The sequence below is a fragment of the Aspergillus saccharolyticus genome, assembly GCF_003184585.1.
Source record: "Aspergillus saccharolyticus JOP 1030-1 unplaced genomic scaffold BP01scaffold_62, whole genome shotgun sequence".
NCBI lineage: Eukaryota > Fungi > Ascomycota > Eurotiomycetes > Eurotiales > Aspergillaceae > Aspergillus > Aspergillus saccharolyticus.
Genome location: NW_020290672.1, coordinates 72,392 through 92,348, shown reverse-complemented (window position 1 = coordinate 92,348; position 19,957 = coordinate 72,392). Strand labels below are relative to the sequence as shown.

The 19,957-nt window shown below is 47.1% G+C and overlaps 10 protein-coding genes across 10 annotated transcripts; 6 read left to right on the top strand and 4 right to left on the bottom strand.

Moving 5' to 3' along the window:
- Positions 1-588: 588 nt before the first annotated feature.
- Positions 589-2,366, top strand: BP01DRAFT_307662 (aspartate kinase; the record flags this gene model as incomplete). The annotated part of the gene is made up of 4 exons (XM_025572306.1): positions 589-698; positions 767-847; positions 959-2,208; positions 2,269-2,366. The coding sequence occupies 4 exons, from the start codon at positions 589-591 to the stop codon at positions 2,364-2,366; spliced, it is 1,539 nt and encodes a 512-aa protein (XP_025426661.1).
- A 2,762-nt stretch (positions 2,367-5,128) lies between these two features.
- BP01DRAFT_204646 (forkhead box transcription factor) lies at positions 5,129-7,867 on the top strand. The gene has a single exon (XM_025571054.1). It carries the CDS (start codon positions 5,322-5,324, stop codon positions 7,476-7,478), a length of 2,157 nt encoding a protein of 718 aa, XP_025426660.1. The 5' UTR covers positions 5,129-5,321; the 3' UTR covers positions 7,479-7,867.
- A 31-nt stretch (positions 7,868-7,898) lies between these two features.
- BP01DRAFT_361071 (BUD31 family protein) lies at positions 7,899-8,907 on the bottom strand. The gene is made up of 3 exons (XM_025576054.1): positions 8,647-8,907; positions 8,399-8,529; positions 7,899-8,308 (listed from the first exon to the last, which is right to left on the bottom strand). The coding sequence occupies exons 1-3, from the start codon at positions 8,816-8,818 to the stop codon at positions 8,165-8,167; spliced, it is 447 nt and encodes a 148-aa protein (XP_025426659.1). The 5' UTR covers positions 8,819-8,907; the 3' UTR covers positions 7,899-8,164.
- Positions 8,908-9,035: 128 nt separating this feature from the next.
- BP01DRAFT_350867 (Tim10/DDP family zinc finger protein) lies at positions 9,036-9,796 on the top strand. Its single transcript, XM_025573815.1, has 2 exons — positions 9,036-9,237; positions 9,319-9,796. Exons 1-2 carry the CDS (start codon positions 9,132-9,134, stop codon positions 9,483-9,485), a joined length of 273 nt encoding a protein of 90 aa, XP_025426658.1. The 5' UTR covers positions 9,036-9,131; the 3' UTR covers positions 9,486-9,796.
- Positions 9,797-9,833: 37 nt separating this feature from the next.
- BP01DRAFT_361069 (60S ribosomal protein uL23) lies at positions 9,834-10,864 on the bottom strand. The gene is made up of 4 exons (XM_025576053.1): positions 10,824-10,864; positions 10,471-10,532; positions 10,121-10,407; positions 9,834-10,063 (listed from the first exon to the last, which is right to left on the bottom strand). Exons 1-4 carry the CDS (start codon positions 10,849-10,851, stop codon positions 9,976-9,978), a joined length of 465 nt encoding a protein of 154 aa, XP_025426657.1. The 5' UTR covers positions 10,852-10,864; the 3' UTR covers positions 9,834-9,975.
- A 252-nt stretch (positions 10,865-11,116) lies between these two features.
- On the top strand, positions 11,117-12,446 carry BP01DRAFT_361068 (25S rRNA (adenine2142-N1)-methyltransferase). The gene has a single exon (XM_025576052.1). The coding sequence runs from the start codon at positions 11,189-11,191 to the stop codon at positions 12,050-12,052; it is 864 nt and encodes a 287-aa protein (XP_025426656.1). The 5' UTR covers positions 11,117-11,188; the 3' UTR covers positions 12,053-12,446.
- On the bottom strand, positions 12,094-14,178 carry BP01DRAFT_307679 (putative transporter; the record flags this gene model as incomplete). The annotated part of the gene is made up of 5 exons (XM_025572307.1): positions 12,094-12,490; positions 12,559-12,725; positions 12,801-12,898; positions 12,950-13,078; positions 13,128-14,178. 5 exons carry the CDS (start codon positions 14,176-14,178, stop codon positions 12,094-12,096), a joined length of 1,842 nt encoding a protein of 613 aa, XP_025426655.1.
- A 2,079-nt stretch (positions 14,179-16,257) lies between these two features.
- BP01DRAFT_361065 (translation termination factor eRF1) lies at positions 16,258-18,170 on the top strand. The gene is made up of 5 exons (XM_025576051.1): positions 16,258-16,306; positions 16,462-16,641; positions 16,707-16,756; positions 16,815-17,943; positions 17,998-18,170. Exons 2-5 carry the CDS (start codon positions 16,521-16,523, stop codon positions 18,000-18,002), a joined length of 1,305 nt encoding a protein of 434 aa, XP_025426654.1. The 5' UTR covers positions 16,258-16,306; positions 16,462-16,520; the 3' UTR covers positions 18,003-18,170.
- BP01DRAFT_204404 (uncharacterized protein) lies at positions 18,102-18,612 on the top strand. The gene is made up of 3 exons (XM_025571053.1): positions 18,102-18,170; positions 18,244-18,283; positions 18,399-18,612. The coding sequence occupies exons 2-3, from the start codon at positions 18,274-18,276 to the stop codon at positions 18,548-18,550; spliced, it is 162 nt and encodes a 53-aa protein (XP_025426653.1). The 5' UTR covers positions 18,102-18,170; positions 18,244-18,273; the 3' UTR covers positions 18,551-18,612.
- BP01DRAFT_419283 (prephenate dehydratase PHA2) lies at positions 18,393-19,755 on the bottom strand. Its single transcript, XM_025579394.1, has 2 exons — positions 19,642-19,755; positions 18,393-19,568 (listed from the first exon to the last, which is right to left on the bottom strand). The coding sequence occupies exons 1-2, from the start codon at positions 19,696-19,698 to the stop codon at positions 18,675-18,677; spliced, it is 951 nt and encodes a 316-aa protein (XP_025426652.1). The 5' UTR covers positions 19,699-19,755; the 3' UTR covers positions 18,393-18,674.
- Between the last annotated feature and the right edge of the window lie 202 nt (positions 19,756-19,957).

The following is a 19,957-nucleotide window of genomic DNA, read 5'->3' as shown; positions in this document are numbered from 1 at the left end:
ATAAGCAGCTGCTGCTCGAGACAATACTAATGATTTTGGGGAAGATGTCCAAACAAGTGTCTCAGAGACTTGGTGCTGCACAATACACTCGTGTAGGTACAGCAGCCAGCAAGCGAATTAATGAACTAAGTACCTACTCTTACGGAGTACGGAGTATGTAGGTCCAAAGTTAGTTGGCTTCTCCGTTCACAATAACTTACATACTAAATGATCAGGTAAGATAACAGTACAAATAGTTGATTAGAACAGTTTGACTATGAGTATTTTTGGTCAGTTACAGTTAACTGACTTACGTAGTAAGCTCGAAGTCATGACTAATGAACATATAACAGTCAGACTTTTCCCTTCCGATATCGTGATCCGCACAGTAAAAGGCGGAACAGCAAAAGGTAAAAATTGATTCGCTCACCTTTGTCAATGCTGTGCTCCGCTTTCGCAGACCCCGCCAGGTGCACATAAAAATGGCTGTCCCGCAACCGGAGCCACCGCGAGGGCATGCCACTTACTTCCTGATTGCTAGGACTCAAGCCAGTTCCTCCATAAATCAGCATGAATGAACAGCTAGTCGTTGAGCAGAATTCCTTTTGCATGGTCAATGCCGACCCCAGGGACTCGTCTGACGGCAATTGGATCGTACAGAAGTTTGGTGGTACAAGCGTCGGCAAGTTCGCCTTGAATATCATTGACCAGGTCGTTCTGTAGGTGTTCACGGTCCTTTGGCACAAGACATGACGAGCCACAAAGAGTATTGATCGCTTCTATCTAGTCCAAGTCTTTCAGTTCATCGTGTCGCTGTGGTTTGTTCAGCGCGAAGCAGTTCGACCAAAGCTGCTGGTACCACAAACCGGTGAGTCATACCTCTTCATTCGCATCCACAATGACTGTACTTGTCCACACTATCTTAGTGTCATGTCCCCAGTCGCTTTGGTTAAAATCTAATCAATCACTTCATCGGTAGTTTGCTGCGAGCAGCGCGGGATGCAGAAGACGCTCTATCTCAACAATATGCCTCTCTTGTCGAGGCCGTACGGCTAGAACATGCTCAGGTGGTCCACGACCAAATTCAGTCAAACGCACTCAAGTCACAGCTGGTGTCCGACATAAACGCCGAGTGTGACAAAGTACTCAAGGTTCTGGAGGCCGCACAAACCCTCGGAGAGATTAGCGCAAGATGCATCGATAAGGTAATCAGTACGGGGGAGAAGCTGAGTTGCAGACTTATGGCTGCGTTTCTGGAAGATCGGGGGGTGAAGTCGCAGTATGTGGATCTGGCTGAGATTATTGATTTTCCTATCTCCAGCCAGGGTCTTGATCAAGACTTCTATAACAATCTGGCTGCTGCTCTTGGGAGAAAAATTGCAGATTGCGAAGATAGGGTCCCTGTTGTCACTGGATTCTTTGGGACTGTGCCTGGTGGTCTTCTTGATCAGATCGGACGTGGTTACACTGATCTCTGTGCTGCTCTAGTTGCCGTGGGGATCAAAGCAAAGGAATTGCAGGTTTGGAAAGAAGTGGATGGCATTTTCACAGCGGATCCACGAAAAGTGCCGACTGCGCGCCTGCTTTCTGCGATTACCCCGGCTGAAGCAGCTGAGTTAACCTTCTATGGCTCGGAAGTGATACACCCTTTTACCATGGAGCAAGTCATCCGCGCTAAAATTCCAATTCGCATAAAGAACGTCATGAACCCGCGGGGAGACGGTACTATTATCTTTCCCGATTCTTCTAGTGAGCTTGAGAAGACGACCCCTGGCCATGATCCAAGGTTGTTCCGTACCCGGAGTCCGAGTCTTGTGCAGCGGCCAAAGCGCCCTACGGCTGTGACAATCAAACACAAGATTCTCGTTATCAACGTACACTCTAACAAACGATCACTCTCGCATGGTTTCTTTGCGGGAATATTCTCCGTGCTCGATCGATGGAGGCTTTCCATTGATTTGATCTCGACAAGCGAGGTGCATGTTTCAATGGCTCTTCATTCTGAACTGCCACTTCTCAACGGGACCGGAAGGGACGAATATCAAATCATTGATGATGACCTCAAAGGGGCTATCCTGGATCTGCAAAAATATGGGACTGTCGACATCATACCTGAGATGGCCATTCTTAGTCTTGTCGGAAAGCAGATGAAGAATATGATTGGAGTCGCAGGACGGATGTTCTCGACTCTGGGCGAAAACAACGTTAACATCGAAATGATCTCCCAAGGTAAGTACATGCTTGGAACAACCTTTTCATGTAAAAACGCTGATTTATCTTTGCTTAAAGGTGCAAGCGAGATTAATATCTCTTGTGTTATCGAAGAGAGAGACGCCGATCGCGCCCTAAACATAATTCATACCAGCATGTTCACCTTTTTAGACTAGACCACTGTTCCGGGGTATTATTTTCTTTGCTTGCTTCATCTGTACTTCATCAAAAGCACATTCAAGTCTTGGGCAGTACAAGATATCTCTTGCAGAGTTTGGTCTGAGAAGAAGTCGATTCCGATACACATTGATTCTGCTCTATGGATTACCTAACCCCCGATTTGCCTGTTTTGCTGATTACGTGCAGCTTGTGTCATGCCTCGCATCATCTCGCGGGGCCTCTTTCCTGCTATTTCTTAGTTTTTTATACCTTATGATTCCTTTATTGCACGTCTTGTATCGCTTGCCTTTATCGGTGTGCATGTGTCGGCGCTTTGTTACATCAGCTTTTCCCATCGATCCTCTTCTGTTCATACACTTTTGTTCATATCGCCCGGCAAACCCTTGGAGGAATTCGAATAGAACGGTGGTCGTTCCTGACTTGCCTTATGCCATGGTATTTGACGCCGCAAGTTTGTGCCACAATTCTCATGAGCGTTTGCCGAAGGGCTGGTATGGGACTCTGTTTCGGAAGTACGTATGAGCAACAGGCTCGTAAAACCAGGGACGCATGTAATCGCGAACTCAGTGCCACAAGAGAATAAGCGGCGCACAGTTAGCTGTAAGAAGTAAAGATCCCCGATTCAAGCCAGGAACGCTGGTGCTTTGAGTGGGTGCTGAAGAGTCCAAGATTTCAACGCCCATGAATCAGGTAAGGCAAAGACTGGGTGGGCCCTTACGGCTTCGACCTTGCACTCAAGGTCTCAGCCCGGAGCAGGTCTCGACATTAAAGTAATCTTGTTGTATTTGTTTTAAAGAAGAGAAAATATCTTAAGCCCGGATTAGGAAGAAAGGGGTATCTTTGAACCTCGTGTGTTTCCTCGCTCAGACAGAATAGGGTGTACGGATTGGTATACCTTGCCTCATTGTAAAGTAGTATCAGACCATAGAGGAACTAGGGATGGCTGGACACCGGGGTTAGATTAGATTTAGACTGCAGTATAATGCGCGCCCATACATCGTTATGCAGGTACTAAATGCGATACAGTGCATGCACACACGATTGCCATGACTTGCATGCCTACTGAATGGAAAAAGGCCAACTTGGAAAGATATTTCTATCATTTCTTTGTCCTTTCAAATATGAAAATGGATTACGGTATAAATACGTGGCTTTTCTGTACAGAGTTACTAATACTACTTGATTTAGGAGTATACATTGAAGTAGCTAGGTGCTACTACCACTGTGGCAGCGTCTTATGTGCTCCGTAAACCACAAATCTCCTGGCAGTACTAAGAATTATGTACTGTATGTGCTGTGCTAGACTGCTACGTAGTTGGTAGGAAGCAGTAGTTGACTTGGGTAGTTGACTTGGTAGTTCAAGTTAGGTAGGTAGTACGGATTGGGCCTTCCGTAGTCTGATATCGACTATAGACACCGCCCGTACTTCTAAAGACATTGGCCTTTAAACCACAGTATAGTGGTTTTCTTGGCATTACAAGCACACTCGGTAAGCATATATAAATCTTCTTATCATTACCAGTACACTCTTAATATAAATAGTAGAATTTCAACTTTATTCTTTAGCTCTGAGCTATCCAAGTTAGTATCTGAATAGTAGTCACTTGAATAGTTGAAGAAATTTGAGAAATCTATCTTCAAATCAATATCAAATTTAGTCATTTCAGTGGTATTTTAGTATTTTAGTATTCTTGGTAGTACTCCGTATATAGGGCTAGTAAGCCATATATAGTCAATTCTACCGGTTTTTCTACTCTGCCTGCATTTGTTTTTGTATAGTAGTAAATACCTAATCGTGTTAGCAGTGCCAAGGCAGACACCTTCCCTTGCTAGGTTTAAGGCCAATGTCTTTAGAAATACGGGCGGTGTCTATAGTCAATATCCCGTAGTCCAAGCCGGAGAGGCACTCTAGTTGAACGGGAGAACACAACCTTGAGGTCAATGCCTAGGTACTACCGGCCTATCAGGTACTAAGTCCGCGGGTGGCCCACCACATGATCTGCCACATTTACAGCAAGTGATTGGAGGCTGAGAGCTACTCTCCTGGCGGTGATTAAGTAAGGAGTTTGAGGCAGACAAATCAGAGGTGCCTAATACCTACTTGAACATGCCTCCTCAAGCACGACCAAGCTCAATGCGTATTGTCATGTGTAACGAAACTGGGTCGTTGGATTCGGATCACCCTCGCCGGAGGAGACGCGTCCCCGTCACGCGTCAAAACCATACCATACGACGGGCAAGACGCGCGCAGACTATCAACAGGTCCGCAGCCTTTCTTCCCTTTCATTCTTCAACTCAACTAGGAATTACTGTTCTCCAAATATCTCGCGCATATTCCACTTCCCCCCTCCCCCCCACCTTGCCTGGAGGGACCTACCTTACCAGGCAAAGGCATTTGACTTTAGAAGGCCAGAGCCACTTTCTGGTCATCTCCTCTCTCACGATAATCTATTGACCCCTTCAGTCTCTAGGACCTTGCCAAACTACCCGCCTGACCTACTTAAATTGCCAACTAGTTTCTTCCCCTCGCCCATTTCTGCAGCATCCGAATCAGTTGATAAGTGATATCAGTAAGACAGAAAGAAAAGCCCAGTCTGCACTTGAAAGCTACCTTCTGGCCAGCTGCAATTATAAGCGCATTTCAACCCATCTCGCTCGAACACAACTGAGCTTGGTCGTTACTTTATGCCGCCTCAACTGCATTAGGCTACCTGACTGTCGAGGCCCTTAGCACAGACCTTTCATCCTCGCAGCGTACGGGTGACACTCTGCTACCTGGGCTTCACTTGGTTGTGACACTGCGTAAACGTTGACTGACTTCAACCCTCGGTACCCTATTCGAAGCCCAACGTATACCATTGCCTTGTCCTCAAGAATAACGGTCTCGTTGGGACCCATCGACCTGTCATTCCCTTTTCTCTGGACAAGAACAGGTCGCACTTGCGGCAGTCATGAGTTCAGCACACTCGGCCTCGACGAATTCGGGATCCTCTCTACCTCATGACAGGGTCGTGTTCAAGCCACGTCCCCATCTAGAACCTTCGCCGCTGCCATTGCAGCCTACTGAAAACGTTTCTTCAACTCAAGATCGCGCGATGCGTCCGATATCTTCTAAACCTCGACGATTATCGCCGACTAAGGCGTATAAAGGTTCAGCTGCTTCACTTGCAGGTCGAGGAAAGTTGGGGTTTGTTCCAATTACAGCGCCCTCTCCACCGGCTTTCATGACCGATTCACCCGCAAAGCGACCCTCTGCGCCCGCACCCAGCCATCCGCCTGCTACTTCGTCTATGCCACAGTCCGCCCTATTCACGACATTTCCCTCAGTGGGTCCTGGGAAACGGTTACATAAAGAGACCTATGTGTCGGATGATACTCCAAGTGACAGTTTTGCTGACTTTCCTGAGCCAACCCTGATTTCTAAGCATCATATGAAGAGGACTCTCCTCGAGGCTGCACCACTAAAGGAGCGGCCAACTAAGATACTCAAGCGCGAAGACATTGCCGCAATTCAAGTACCAGAACCATACGACATGCCGCTCATTGAAGATGATGGGACGAAGCCACCTTACAGTTATGCGACCCTGATTGGAATGTCTATCCTGCGTGCTTCTAACAGGAAACTAACCCTTGCACAAATATACAAGTGGATATCTGAAACTTTCTCATATTACAAGAATAGTGATCCTGGCTGGCAGAACAGCATTCGTCATAATCTGAGCCTCAACAAAGCTTTTATCAAGCAGGAGAGGCCGAAAGATGATCCAGGAAAAGGCAATTATTGGGCTATTGAGCCTGGGATGGAAGCGCAATTCCTCAAAGATAGGCCCTTGCGCCGGGCGACAATGTCAAGTCTCCCACTTCCAGCAGCTCCCCCAAGAGAACCTATTCCCTCGCAGAGCTTGAGGACGACGACATGGGCTGTTCCGCCACCGATAGTTACCACAACACCGAGGCCCTCGCGGACTGTGGATCTGTCATCCGACGCCACACTTCCTGCTTCCGACCCTGCTCTTCAGGATGATACAGGCGATGAAAGTGCGAATTATACTGCTTTACAGCCGTCCGTCCCCCATTCTTCACCTCCGTCACCGATACACTCATCACCTCCCGTTATACCACCTCGCTATTCCCGGCAAGGAACCCCTCCAACGCCGTCCCAGAACAATACGTCTTCTAGCATTGCTCCTATCAACAGCAAGCGGAAATCGCAAACCATGAATGATAGCGGTTACTTTTCGTCCCTGGAGTCCTCTGCCATGCGACCAAACAAGGCTGGACACATCTTGACCTCCGACCTGGACATCGAGCCCCCTCGCATCAAACGTGGCCGCGCGGAAGAAGAGATTGCCCGAATTCGAAGCTCATCTCACGACATAAGTCCGAGTCATTGCGGGGTGACGAGAGAATCAGGAATAATTGTCAATTCCTCACCGCTTCGTGGTGAATATGTCAGCATGCTACCTCCTCCTATTACTCCCTTGATCAAATTCAAGAAACCCGCAAAGCCGCCTCCATCCGTGTCACCGAACACTAACCTTCGTAACCACCGGAAGAGAATCCAGCAGATGGTGAATTCCCCTATCAAGCATCTGGGGTTAACGGAGGAGGATCTTCCATGGAGCCCTGCCTTCAACATTCAAGATGAAAGTCTTACACCAAGTGATAGTCTACATGCAAGCTTCGATGTTTTCGCCGATGCCGCAGCGGATAACATATCAACTCCGGCCTACGGGTCTCCTGAGAAACGTTCGGCAAAACGTGGCCGAGTGGATCCCGGCGGTCCAAGCAATAGTATACTGGCTGATATCACAGCAGTGAGCGTCAACAGTCGGATCGGCATGTCATCGTTATCATCTAATAGAAAGGGTCTTCTTTTTCCTGACTCGCCGTCAAAAGCTCCAGAACCTGGACGCTACGTCGACGCCACTCATGATGACTTCTTTTCGTTTCATCTCTTCGATGAAAGCCCCGGAGAGGTTGATGGCGTCGATCTCCTGCAGGGATTCCAGAAGATAGGGGATGCAAGCAAGGAAGAGCCTCCGCGGCTCAAAGCATACCCTCCGAGGCCTCACTTCAACAATCGAAATAACACATCCTTGCTCTGATATTGCGGATCCCCGGCTGAGATGCAAGACCTACCGAGTACAGAATCTGTAGCAGGCTCAAACCTTCTCACATAGGGGCGTTCGACATATTCCACGCCATTTGGCCACTCTCGCTACGACCTTAGCGGGCTAGATCACGAAATCTCTTTTCATGTAATTGTTGGATTCACTTATGTCAATTCATCGAGCTCCAACTGATTTGATGTTTCCGGCGTTCTTTGGGAAGCGGGGGAATATGCCTTGCGCCTGAGATGACCTTCTTATGACCTTGACGATGACATCTAAACAGATGTGCACGAGCATGCAATGGTTTTCACGAACTTTGAATCTTAACCTGATTTGTGTGTACCTAATTTAATTCAGCCATGTTTTCAAGTAAGATTCACAAATTCACTCTACTTTGCTTGAATATGGATTGTCCTGTAGTGGGTATCATGATGATTATGGAAGGAGAGCTAAATGGGGAAACAGGTACAAACACAAGGTCGAAAACCTATCCAAGCCCAGGCAGATTAGACAGCAACAGTGGAAAAGCTTAAATTCGAATAGACAGCAGAAAACCAATCCTCCCAAACGCCGAACCGAAGCCTCGTCCCCTTAAGCATTCTATCTCTTCGAGCAAGCGAAGCGACAGACTGCACACTCGAGAGTTGCTGGCTGACATTTGCATCTCTGAAGGCATGAGTCTAGTCGCTGCTGGCACAGCCTCGACAGCCGCACCCGACACATTGAATCGTTTGCTCCTCTTTCAGTTGCGCTTTTGGTACCCTGCAGATGCAGGTGGCATTGAAGTTCGTTTCTTTTGTCTGTATGCAGCGGAGGCAACATAGCTTTGCCCATCAAGCAGAACTAATTAGCAACTCGGACGTTATTGCGACGCAGGCAACTTCGAAGATATCATGAATGGAATAGGGAAAGACCTTCTCGTAACCCTGCTTTTTCCACTTGGCAATCAGATTCGCATCGGCATAGTTGTTCTTCAGGAGCCAATCGTACAGCTGTTTCGAAATGGCTTCTTTCTCGTAGTACAGGTCGTAAATGTAGCGAGACCCTAGATTTATCACATTTAGCTACGGCGAACAAACATTGTTTGCTGGGTAGAAAAAGCGACATAGGAAAAGGCGTTGTCGGTGACGACAGCGGGACAGCGAATAGAGAGAGCGCGCACTTTGATGGCTTATCTGAAAAATGGGCCACAGCATCTCATGCTTCTTTTTTCCATCGTGCGACGCATTTTCCGCGTCTTTCATCTTGTTGCTGAATTCGAGCAAGGTATCTTCAACATCATCGAAACCTGCTGGAGGTGGCTTGCGATTACGGGATGTTCGAACCGGAGGCATAGTCGTGAAGCACAGCGGAATGCAGAAGGAGCGAATTGTCTGGGAAAAATAGGAAGACAGACAAACTACCCGGGACTATGCTAACACTCAGTTCATCAGTTCAAATGATGGACAGCTTAACCAGACTTAAGGAGCGGTGCCGCTTTCTGCCTGTGCATACCGCCCCGATGCGGGTCCTAGTGGTGCGAGTTCACTTTTGGTAACAGGAAAAGAGTGGCGTTCACCTCACAAAACACCAGCCTACCAATTGCGATACACCATTTTATCAAATTTCTGTTTACATTCTTTCAGGCCTGGCCCTCAATATATCAGCATGGATTCTCAAACGCAACTCGATATCGCCAAGCTGAATGATGCCGACAGAAAAGAATTGACCCAGTACCTCGCCAATGAGGCACAGAAGTCCAATATTCAACAATGTGAGTGAGAAAGCTAATAGTCCTACTCAATTTGAGTGGAGATATCTCTGGATGAACATCGGCTGACCTTGCTCGTATCAGCTGTTCATGGCCTTGCCGATATCTGCTGGAAAAAGTGCATATCTGGAAAGATCTCCTCGGGACGCCTAGATCAGCCCGAAGAAGCTTGTGCGCAGAACTGTGTGGATAGATGGATGGATACGAACTTTGCCGTGTTAAAGCACCTTGAAATCCTTCGGGGACAATAAGAGCCGAGGCAGTGATGTTGTTCCTAAACTTGTTTTACCTAGACAACACTTGAACTGCTGTGAACGATTTCTCAGTCCTTTCCTTGTCTCAGGTCAGGTCCTTCTTGAGCAGAATGTCCAATACGTATCTTTGACTAGGGTATATCAACAAATGACATGCTAGGAGCTCTTTACTATACTTATGCCGTATCTCGATCCTCGTCCCATAACGATTCTTGCATAGAAGCGTCACAATTATGCTTTGCACAACGACCAAACTGCACCTCCAGGATATCCTTAGAAACTAGGCAAGATATGACAGTTTACCATTTTGTCATTTGTACTTCATTACTATATTGTGGAGTATGGTAATGCTTTTCATTTTTTGATTTGATCATTCCACCCTCGTTGAAGCACTGGCAGTTGATTGTATATTGATATTGATGAACCGCCACACAGAACTAAAAGAAAAATCATCTAATCCCACTTTAATTCTCCCATTTCGACACGTCTAGACGATAGCGAGCTTCGTGGCGGCAATGTCCAGAGCATCAACGTCGGGAGTAAGGCGGGCGTAAGCCTTCTTGGAGCCATCAGGTCTTTCAAACGTCAGTTCCACCCATCATCTTGGCAGGTGTAGAGCTCAATGAACATACCTAACAAGAGTGTTGACCTTGACGGTATCAACGTCGTACAGCTGCTTGAGAGCAAGCTTGATCTGACGCTTGTTGGCCTTGACGTCCACGATGAACACAAGGGTGTTGTTCTCCTCAATCTTCTTCATGGCGCTCTCCGTGTTGAGGGGGAAGAGAACGACCTTGTGGGCATCGAGACGAGGCGCATGGGGGATCGACTTGCGAGGGTACTTGGGCGACCGGGAAAGCTGGAGGGTCTTAGGACGGTGGAAGGTGGTCGAGGTCCGAACCTTGCGGGCCTTGTGCGCCTGAAGATCATAGATAGTTTAGTCTCGGATAGAAAAGCAGTCGCTTGAAATTGTGATACATACGCCTGCACCCTTCAGAACTGCTTTGGCAGCAGCACCAGCCTTGCTGCTGGGCTTGGTCTTGCCTGCACAATCCGACATGTCAGTACTTGGTCACTGAAAGAAAGTCGTTCATCGCAAACATCGGCCCGTAAATCACAGAGGCTGAACTGAAAGTTCCAAAGCAACGCTGAGTTTGGGTTCTGCCGGATCAAGCCCGCAGATGCGCTCTGAGATGGAAATCACGTTGAATCAAGTGCTGCCCACTTGCAACGCTGCCACTTGAAAGTATCACTTGATGCGCGCAAACTCGGGCTTCGGGAGATAAAAATATCCAGATTCGAACAATATGATAAGGATCGCACAAATCAGCCTACCTTGCTTGTTTTCCACCTTAGGGGCCATGGCTGTCGTCCGGCGCTGTCGTGGTGATTGTCGCAGTGTCGAAAGTCGGATTATTTGGAAGGTGTTCGTTTAGCGAAAACCCTACGGATGCTGTGTGGGTCACCTGACCTTCTCGCTCTCCAGGCTGCTCGGATATCTTGGCATCAGCCTAAATAGGCTAGACTAGACCAACTAGGTTATGGTCTCCTGTCACGTGTTAAGCAAGTAGCTGACTTGTCTGGCCGACCCGCTCCAGCCCGCGGCAGTCGATTTGCATGCCTCCAAGCCCCGGCCTTGCTACGCCTTAGTCTCACATTAAATTTTAACTCGGAACCGAATTACGAAGTCCACGACGAACATGACAAATTCGAAAAGACACTGGTTCAAAAGGCCGGCTCTCCTCTCGCGTACCCGTCCGCCAACAGTCAAGCCAGCCCACGCAAGCCTATCGTCAAAAGCAACTCGAAACCTCATTCGCTCACATCATCGACTACTCAAAGCACGAACGCAGGCTTCGCAAACCGGCGATGCAGCCTTGGTAGCCAAAATCGATGCCCAGATACAAAGAAATGGTGGTTTAGAAAGCTACCAAATTGCGAGCAGACTAGGCCAGTCATCGACTCGCGGTGGTGACTCGAGCAAACTTCTAGTTGACTGGCTAGCTTCTCGGTTACAGCCACTTGATGGCAAATCCTACAAGTATCGTTTGCTCGAGGTTGGAGCCCTTAGCACTAAGAATGCCTGCTCTATGAATCAATCTCTTGAAGTTACTAGGATCGATCTCAATTCACAGGAAGCAGGGATTTTGAAGCAAGACTTTATGGAAAGACCTCTTCCAGGAAGCGAGGGTGAACAATTTCATATTATCAGTCTTTCCCTAGTACTCAACTATGTACCAGACGCAGTGGTTAGGGGTGAAATGTTAAAACGCTGTTCATCTTTTTTAACCAAATCGCCACCACCCGGTCTTTCTCAACGTGCATGTCCTTGCTTGTTTCTCGTTTTGCCAGCCGCCTGCGTCTATAATTCTCGCTACCTCACAGAATCCCGGCTACAAGACATCTTATCAAGCATGGGATTTGTTCTGGCACGCAGCAAAAAGTCCCACAAACTTATATATCAGCTTTGGGACTATACTGGAGATTCCAACCCCAGGCCATTCGCCAAGGAACTCTTGAATCCTGGGAAAGTTAGGAATAACTTCGCTATAATCGTCCAATGACACGAACGCGTCACATGCATTAGCCATGAAGGATGAAGCAATTAGTGCTCGGATCTTCGGAATGCGGAAATGCTTTCCTGCGGCATAAAGGACCAAGTGGTTCCAATGAGCGCTAATATCGATGATATTACCAGCACAAACCAGTTCAAAAGCCTCTCCCGTGGGCTAATATCTTTGCCGAAAATCTTCAGATGAAATGCAAGTGGCAGTATAATGCATATTGTGAAGCACAGAGCCGAACCCATGAGCGCCATAATTCTGTCGAATGACGGGAAGAGAACTGCCATAAACACAATAAAGACCACAACCGCTATACGTATTGCAGCTTTTAGAGCGTTGCGCAATACAGAACCTATGGTTCCTTGTTGGATCGATGGCCTTTCGGGACGTGAGACAAGTCCACAAAGAACTTCGATGGTAGCGACGAGAGGCCGGCAGCTGAAGCACGTTAACCAGAAGCTCTTCGAGGGGTACTAGAAATACTATCAATCACGCGCAGCACTTACTTTAAAGGCACCTTTGTAATCGGAATTGTCGCGATAAATATTATCATGCAAATAGATAATCCGCGTGGGAATTTATCTGTCACTAAAACGTTTGCAGTAATTTCATCCCTGACTGTGTCACCGAACATGAGCCAGCCGACAATGGCCATGGCGCAATCCAGGGAATACTATCGCGAGCGATGCTGTCAGTTCCAAACGATCTTCTTACTGTATCCTTTTGTTCTAATTAAATGTCAGCTTACAGTGAAAGAATAAGTCACCACGAGACTTTTGCCGTATTTCTGCGGGTGTCTCATGTCTCTGTAAATGTTTGGAAACACACCGTGGCCGCCCCATGGTGCTGCGAAACGTTAGCCCTCAGCAATGATTATGATATGGACAATGGACTTACACATTATGAGACCAAAGCTGAGAGGAAGCGTACCCCAATTATCAGGCAGCATTGAAGTCTTGGCTGGCTGTATCAGTGAACCTGGCGTTGCAGTATTCAGCAACCCATCTATGCATATAATAAGAACAACTGCTCTTGAAATTAGTATGACACGCGCTGATCAAGGTAGTGGACGTACTGGATGTGCAAGACAGAATACCAAGGATACTCGTCACACTGAGAAGCCGCAGTGGTAGGAAGTTGAGCGGAATAAGCATGAGCCCGCAAATGAATTTCCAATGGAGAATGCTGAGCCCTGGTACTAGAGCTTGTAAGCTGTCTGCAAAGAGTACAACAAGGGCAACACATGCCCCTATGAGCTCCAAGCAGAACAACAGGCTCGTGATCAAGCGCGCATGATACCCAAAACTAATGTACGCTAGGTCAGCGTAAGTGACAAGGCTGTGATCAACATCCAGGCACTTTGCCAGGATTTTTGCTGTATATGATGTGGTGACTGCTGCAAAGAGCAAGAATGAGAGGCCGATGAGCCAACCCGCTTGTCTCATCGCCAATGGTAGGCTCAAAAGACCGATGCCTATCAAAACATTTACGGAATTGAAGATAGTCTGCGGAAGGGTAGATTGCCCAACAACCACACACTCGCGTGTACCATCGTCGTGTTGGACTTGCTTAACAAGTAGTGACTCCCCCTCAGGGTTCAATGTTGTATCGCCGCGACTTTGTTGCTCCATATGAAGCTGGGCTGCATTCCTTCGCGCAGTTTCACTTATCCGTGAAGAAAACGTACCGTACGATGTCCCAAGCACGGGCTCACATCTGTCTGATGTCGTGCTCGAGTGTTCCGGATAGACGTGTGCAGTGAGAGTCCGATCTTCCGCACCTCCATCCGAGTCCAGTAAAGGCTGAGTAGGGCCCACTTCATAATCATGCTGATTACGCGACCTGACAGAGTTTCGCGTTATGGTACTCCATTCTTCATCTGCGTCTGCTGCCACGAAGGAAGGACGGCGCGGTAAAACTTCCGGGAAACATGCGGCTCGCTGCCACGACCGTGCGAAGTTATCAATGCTATTGACACCTCCAGCTTGCCGAAAACGCGCAGAGAAAGATGCCGATCTAGATTGTTCAATTAGTGCCTGTCTTTTGCGACCATGAAAAGGAGGTTCTCTAGGTCTACCTTGACCTTGGTAGATGATCGTCGACTTCTGGGGAGCTGCCGAAGCCATCGGACTCGAATGGTGAGGTTGAAATTGGTCTGCGATGAGGTGTGGGCCAATGGCGGCTCGAATCCCCAACATCGTCGTCAATCGGCGAGGATTGTGGTGGCATAATGTTCCTGAGAATTTGCTTCGGATTGTTTTCTTGTGCTTTTCTGCTAATAGCAATCAATATGTGTAGCTGCAACTGCTCGGCAAAGGACGTGAAAGAGGCGCAGAAGACAAGCAATGGCCGCTAAGACAAGCAATGGCCGCTAAGACTTGAGAAGAAATACAGCGAAACACGATTTCCAAGTCATAGGCTGAGAGAGAGAAAGAGGAGGGAAAGCAGGAGTGCTGATTTCCACAAATGTGGCTTCCGCAGAGGCCACAAGCTTGCTTGGGTGGAGTGATTCAGTTGGGGGCTACCGATGATCAAGACGAGAGCGAGGAAGGTGAAAGATTATCCTGGGGACTGTCTACGCAGGCCAGGGTCAAACCGGTCGTACCCATTTAAAGGCACAAGCATTGAAACTCATGTTGAGGCACCCACTACGGCCGACAACTGATAAGCACCAAGCCAGAACATGTCATGCAAGCAAGGAAATGCGGAGTAAAATGATTAGGGATTCTTCAAATGGACAGTATAGAGCTTATTACGTGCTTGGGTGACGGCAATGGGGAACCAAGTGATTGGACAGACACCGGCTATCATGAGGATGATAACAACAATGAGTCGGTCACTACTCCGTACGTACGGAGTACGTACTCGGTAATATCATAACTATTTGTTGCTTAGTAACCCGACTACCTTATCAGTAACTTACTCAGTAACTTCATTAGTTAACGTATACAACGGTCGCGCGGGCCACACGGTCAGGCGGGCCAGCTGGTAATACTAGACAAAAGGTACTTTTTTAAACATAATATATCTCAACCAGTGAAGTCTAGAAGGATTAAATTTGTTCTATATAGATTTTAAATTATATTAAAGATATATATATATATCTTTTAAAAATCAGTATAGATATATTTATTAACTTATTATATTACAATATCTATATTTTACTTCCATTATATAAGAATTTGATCTAACTAAATATATAAATATATTTTAAAAGTTTTGAGAAAACTATAGAATATCTATTATTATCTATATATTATATATACAATATTAGAACTTCTTAAAAAGTAGTATTGATCAATATATAATAGAATCAAAAAGTTATCTTTTATATGGGATACCAGGGTGGCCCGCCTGACCGTGTGGCCCGCGCGACCGTTGTTTACGTTAACTTATTCTTGTCTGAAAGTGGTGATTAATCAACATTGCTACGTAAACCCATAGAGTCATTTTCATCACTGGAAGAAATCGAGATTTGACATCCCTGGTTTAGACGTTGATACTGCGGGCAATAATATATTTTCGTCCTTACATTGGCATAATTAGAAAGAAATCAAATTACAAATGTCATACAGGAAATATATGGTACCTGATAAGGCAGGAGACCTCTCCCATGGATGGTTTCGATCTGGCACGATTCGGGTAATCATGCAGGCAGGAATTTCGATTTTTGTGATCCCTAATGGAAACGCGGCTGCCATAATACTACGTTATGCTTTCTTTACCCTCGAGGGTTCCTGCCCCGATACCTAGATCTTATGAAGCACTGGACGACAACGTAGTGCGTACAGTATCTCATAACTACGGAGTATGCGCATAACATCATGCTGTTTGTATATGTGCCTTGTACCACTCTGTGCGGAAAATATACGGCACCAGTTACACGACCTCTTGACAAAATCATAAGTTTGTCGTCCAACTTCTGGTAACTTGTCCATGTTGTCTACAGACAAACTATTTGTGCTGTGACCGAGTAGATTGTAGTAACAAAATGGTATCTATTATCCTCGCGCACAGTATTAGAGAAGAAAGGTTGCGCAGGTACAGTACTCTGTGCAAATTCTAGCCAACGAACCTAGGTAGTAACCGTTAAGATTTACACCTACACCTAGTTACGGCATGTTAGAAATACGCTTATGTCATCACCAACAGGCGACTTGCCGACCCATTTCACTTCCCGCCCCCCTCCACCGTGCCTGACGAAATTTGCTTGACACCCCGATCGACTCGGACGGCACATCGACCAGCTTTGAGGTACGTATGCGCATTCTAAGTCTTCTCATTATTCCCTCTTCAAGCTGCTACCAAATTCTTCCATCCTAAGATTTGCCTGCTCGTTGATTTCTGTTCCTACCCTGGCCCTGGCCTTATTCTCTATTTGTGATCATTCTCGTTAATAATACAATCAGCATCCGCCAGTTCTGCCCTAAACCCCTCCTGGTCGTGTAGTATTGTCGCCTCGCCCAAGATGAGTGCGGCTCAGCCGAATGAAGCGGAGAAGAACATTGAGATATGGAAGGTTAAGAAACTTATCAAGCGCCTGGAGATGGCCCGAGGAAATGGAACTTCGATGATTTCTCTGATCATTCGTACGTTTTCCTGTCCTGTATAGCTTGCCTGTGCCTGTTAAACACTAACTTCGGGCTTCTCGCAGCTCCCAAGGATCAGATCTCTAGAGCTGCGAAAATGTTGGCTGAAGAATATGTGAGGAAAGAACCAAACCTTTTGACGTGGCTCGTAACTAATCCGGGATCTTATGTAGGGCACAGCTTCGAACATCAAGTCCCGTGTCAATCGACTCTCCGTACTTTCCGCTATTACGTCCACCCAGCAGCGTCTCAAATTGTACAATAAGGTCCCCCCTAATGGTCTGGTCGTCTACTGTGGTGAAATCATCACATCCGAAGGCAAGGAGCGGAAGATCAATATTGATTTTGAGCCTTTCAAGCCTATCAACACATCTCTATATCTCTGTGACAACAAGTTCCACACAGAAGCGCTCAGTGAGCTCTTGGAGTCGGATCAGAAATTCGGTTTCATCGTAATGGATGGAAATGGTGCTCTTTTTGGCACACTCAGTGGCAATACCCGAGAAATCCTCCAGAAGTTGAGCGTTGATTTGCCTAAAAAGCACGGCCGTGGTGGTCAATCGGCTTTGCGTTTTGCTCGTCTTCGTGAAGAGAAGCGTCATAACTATGTGCGCAAGATCGCTGAGTTAGCGGTGCAGAACTACATCACCAACGACAAGGTCAATGTTGCTGGCTTGATTTTGGCTGGTTCTGCTGACTTCAAGAACGACCTGAATCAATCTGACATGTTCGATCAGCGATTGCAAGCCAAAGTCATCAAAGTTGTGGATGTCTCTTACGGCGGTGAGAATGGCTTCAACCAGGCCATCGAGCTCGCCGCGGAAACTTTGAGCAATGTCAAGTTCGTTCAGGAAAAGAAGCTGATTGGAAAGTACTTCGAGGAGATTAGTCAGGACACTGGAAAGGTGTGCTACGGTATTGACGACACTCTCAAAGCTCTGGAGCTTGGTGCGGCAGAAACCCTCATTGTTTATGAGAACCTTGATATCACTAGATGGGTCCTGAAAAGTTCCAGCGGCTCGGACGTCATTGTTCATACTTCCAAGGCTCAGGAGGCCAATCGTGAGATGTTCATCGACAAGGAGACCGGAGCTGAGATGGAAGTCAGCGAGCAAACCTCTTTCCTCGAATGGCTCGCCGAAAACTACAAGGACTTTGGCGCGACCCTAGAGTTCGTCTCTGATAAATCGACTGAAGGAAACCAATTTGTCAAAGGTTTCGGTGGAATCGGCGCGATGCTCCGATACAAGGTCAATTTCGAACAACTTGCTGATTTCGAAGATGAGGATGAATTTTACGACGGTATGTCTGTTGCGCTTGTGAATCGAGCCACCGACTAATGTTTCTCTGCCCCAGATTGACGGTTTAGCACCCTCGCAGAGAGCGAGGATGAACGCCCAGAAGCTCTCGGACCTGATCTTCTGACGGCTCGCCCCGTAATTCGTGAAGGCGGCTCCCACTGCAACTCCATGGCTTGCGTAGCATTTGCCATGCCATTGCCTGTGCAAAATTTCTGAAGCTGCCCATAGGTATGTTGCTTGTCACGCTTAGAACCGAAAGTGGAAATTAATATCTCTTACCTAACGATGTTTTCTCCAGCAGGGCCATCCGAGCTCCGCACTGTCATAAACGATGTCATTTGGTGAGCCTCTGTTGCTGTCAGATCAAATCATTCAAGAATGATGATGGGGTTGCCCTATCGACTCTGGATATGCTCACCGATGGCTTTCGAACATATAACTGATGGGCTTGTTTAGACTGTTGCGTTCCATGTATTGGACTTGCTGTCGTGTTATCTCCAGATTTTTATTTTCTTTCATTCTGCTATGTTGTGAATCCTGCATCTTCCATAAATTCAGGAAGCAAGCCAATTTTCTATCTGTATGGCAAGTCCTACATTGACATGTAGACGTTCTCAGTTACATTAATAGTTTGCACGCCGAATCGTCATGGATAGAAGATTGCACGGACGTCATCAAGATGAACCCACTTGATATCGACGAATCACGCCTTTTTATATATACTGCTTCATCCTATATTGCTTCACCTTCCGGGTTAGGTATAAGCTGATCTCTCCATGTTCCCAGGTGTCGGCAATATTCAGTGGCCCGCTTCAAGCCCTGCAGTAGGTCGGAGACTGTGCCTTCATTTCGACTGGTAGGAGTCAAATGCCCCTCAACCAGAAACATATATTTCCAGGCTTTGACCTGGCTGGGTCGTGAATTGATGCTCGTCAGATTCATGTCGTGGGTTTTGAAAATAAGAAGAGCATCTGCTAAGGCGCCCGCACGGTCCTGGGAAACCATAAATGAGATCAATGTCTTCTCTTTTGCCGTTCCGGAGGTAACAGAAGCCTTAATATGCTCGAATTCCCAATCAGAGGTGCGATTGGCCTGAATATTCATTAGGATCAAGAAGCGCGTAGTGTTATTTGCTTTATCCTCGATATTCTCCGCAAGAACCTTAAGACCATGGTACTCTGCAGCAAAGCGACTCGCTATGGCAGCAGTCCGCGCAGTTGTGTCTTTCGAAATTATTTCCGCTCCTTTAGATGTGGACGACACATCTTGTCGTTCAACACCTTTCAGATTTTTTTCCAGAAATTTGTCGCACTGGCCCCAGGCCTGCGGATGGGTGTATAGTCTGGTGATGGAGTTGTAGTCCTGCTGGACGGGCGACGATTCACCTTCGTGCGCCAGCAAGCAGTGATGAATGGTCAAATAATGCTCCCCACAGACTTTAACGTTGCCATAAAGACCGTTCGGGTCTGCCAGCAAATCAAGCGTCTGGACGACGGATCCATTAGTGGAATTCTCGCAAGGAACTATGGCGTAATCTGCACGCTCCTCCTGTAATGTGGCAAACGCGTCCGCGAACGATATGCAGGGCACCAGGTCAGCCTGAGATCCAAATGTTTCAACAGCAGCCTGAAGTCTCCGATTCTTAGTACGACATATATAAGGAGGAGCGAGTGGTGGGCTAATGTTACTAGGTACTGACCTGGTGGGAGAAGGAGGCTATAGGGCCCAAAAATGTGACTCTGATAGGCTGGTCCATTACTCCTAATGCTGTGCTGGGCTTTTGGGGATTGGAGTTGTACTGTATGACTCGATTCGGAACCTTCTGCCAAGAAGATCAGTAGTACTGAACTTTGCAGTGGCGGCTGACATAACTACTCCGTAGTTCTTTGATGTTAGCTAGTGACGGAGTACCACTGTGTGCTCCGCACCTTACTTCGTAGTAGTTAACTCACTTGCCGGGTCTACTCCGAATTACTTAAGCTCGACGTGCATTGATCGGCAAGTTCGCCGCCCTC

Bases quoted from the DNA above. Each gene is read 5' to 3' on its own strand.
- BP01DRAFT_204646 (XM_025571054.1), top strand. From the start codon at position 5,322: ATGAGTTCAGCACACTCGGCCTCGACGAATTCGGGATCCTCTCTACCT.
- BP01DRAFT_361071 (XM_025576054.1), bottom strand. From the start codon at position 8,818: ATGCCTCCGGTTCGAACATCCCGTAATCGCAAGCCACCTCCAGCAGGT. The intron at 8,530-8,646 runs GTGCGCGCTCTC...TGATAAATCTAG, and splicing joins TTTTCAGATAAGCCATCAAA to GGTCTCGCTACATTTACGAC. The intron at 8,309-8,398 runs GTCTTTCCCTAT...TGATGGGCAAAG, and splicing joins AAAAGCAGGGTTACGAGAAG to CTATGTTGCCTCCGCTGCAT.
- BP01DRAFT_350867 (XM_025573815.1), top strand. From the start codon at position 9,132: ATGGATTCTCAAACGCAACTCGATATCGCCAAGCTGAATGATGCCGAC. The intron at 9,238-9,318 runs GTGAGTGAGAAA...TGCTCGTATCAG, and splicing joins GAAGTCCAATATTCAACAAT to CTGTTCATGGCCTTGCCGAT.
- BP01DRAFT_361069 (XM_025576053.1), bottom strand. From the start codon at position 10,851: ATGGCCCCTAAGGTGGAAAACAAGCAAG. The intron at 10,533-10,823 runs GTAGGCTGATTT...CGGATTGTGCAG, and splicing joins TAAGGTGGAAAACAAGCAAG to GCAAGACCAAGCCCAGCAGC. The intron at 10,408-10,470 runs GTATGTATCACA...TATGATCTTCAG, and splicing joins CAGTTCTGAAGGGTGCAGGC to GCGCACAAGGCCCGCAAGGT.
- BP01DRAFT_361068 (XM_025576052.1), top strand. From the start codon at position 11,189: ATGACAAATTCGAAAAGACACTGGTTCAAAAGGCCGGCTCTCCTCTCG.
- BP01DRAFT_361065 (XM_025576051.1), top strand. From the start codon at position 16,521: ATGAGTGCGGCTCAGCCGAATGAAGCGGAGAAGAACATTGAGATATGG. The intron at 16,642-16,706 runs GTACGTTTTCCT...GGCTTCTCGCAG, and splicing joins GATGATTTCTCTGATCATTC to CTCCCAAGGATCAGATCTCT. The intron at 16,757-16,814 runs GTGAGGAAAGAA...GATCTTATGTAG, and splicing joins AAATGTTGGCTGAAGAATAT to GGCACAGCTTCGAACATCAA.
- BP01DRAFT_419283 (XM_025579394.1), bottom strand. From the start codon at position 19,698: ATGGACCAGCCTATCAGAGTCACATTTTTGGGCCCTATAGCCTCCTTC. The intron at 19,569-19,641 runs GTCAGTACCTAG...CGGAGACTTCAG, and splicing joins TAGCCTCCTTCTCCCACCAG to GCTGCTGTTGAAACATTTGG.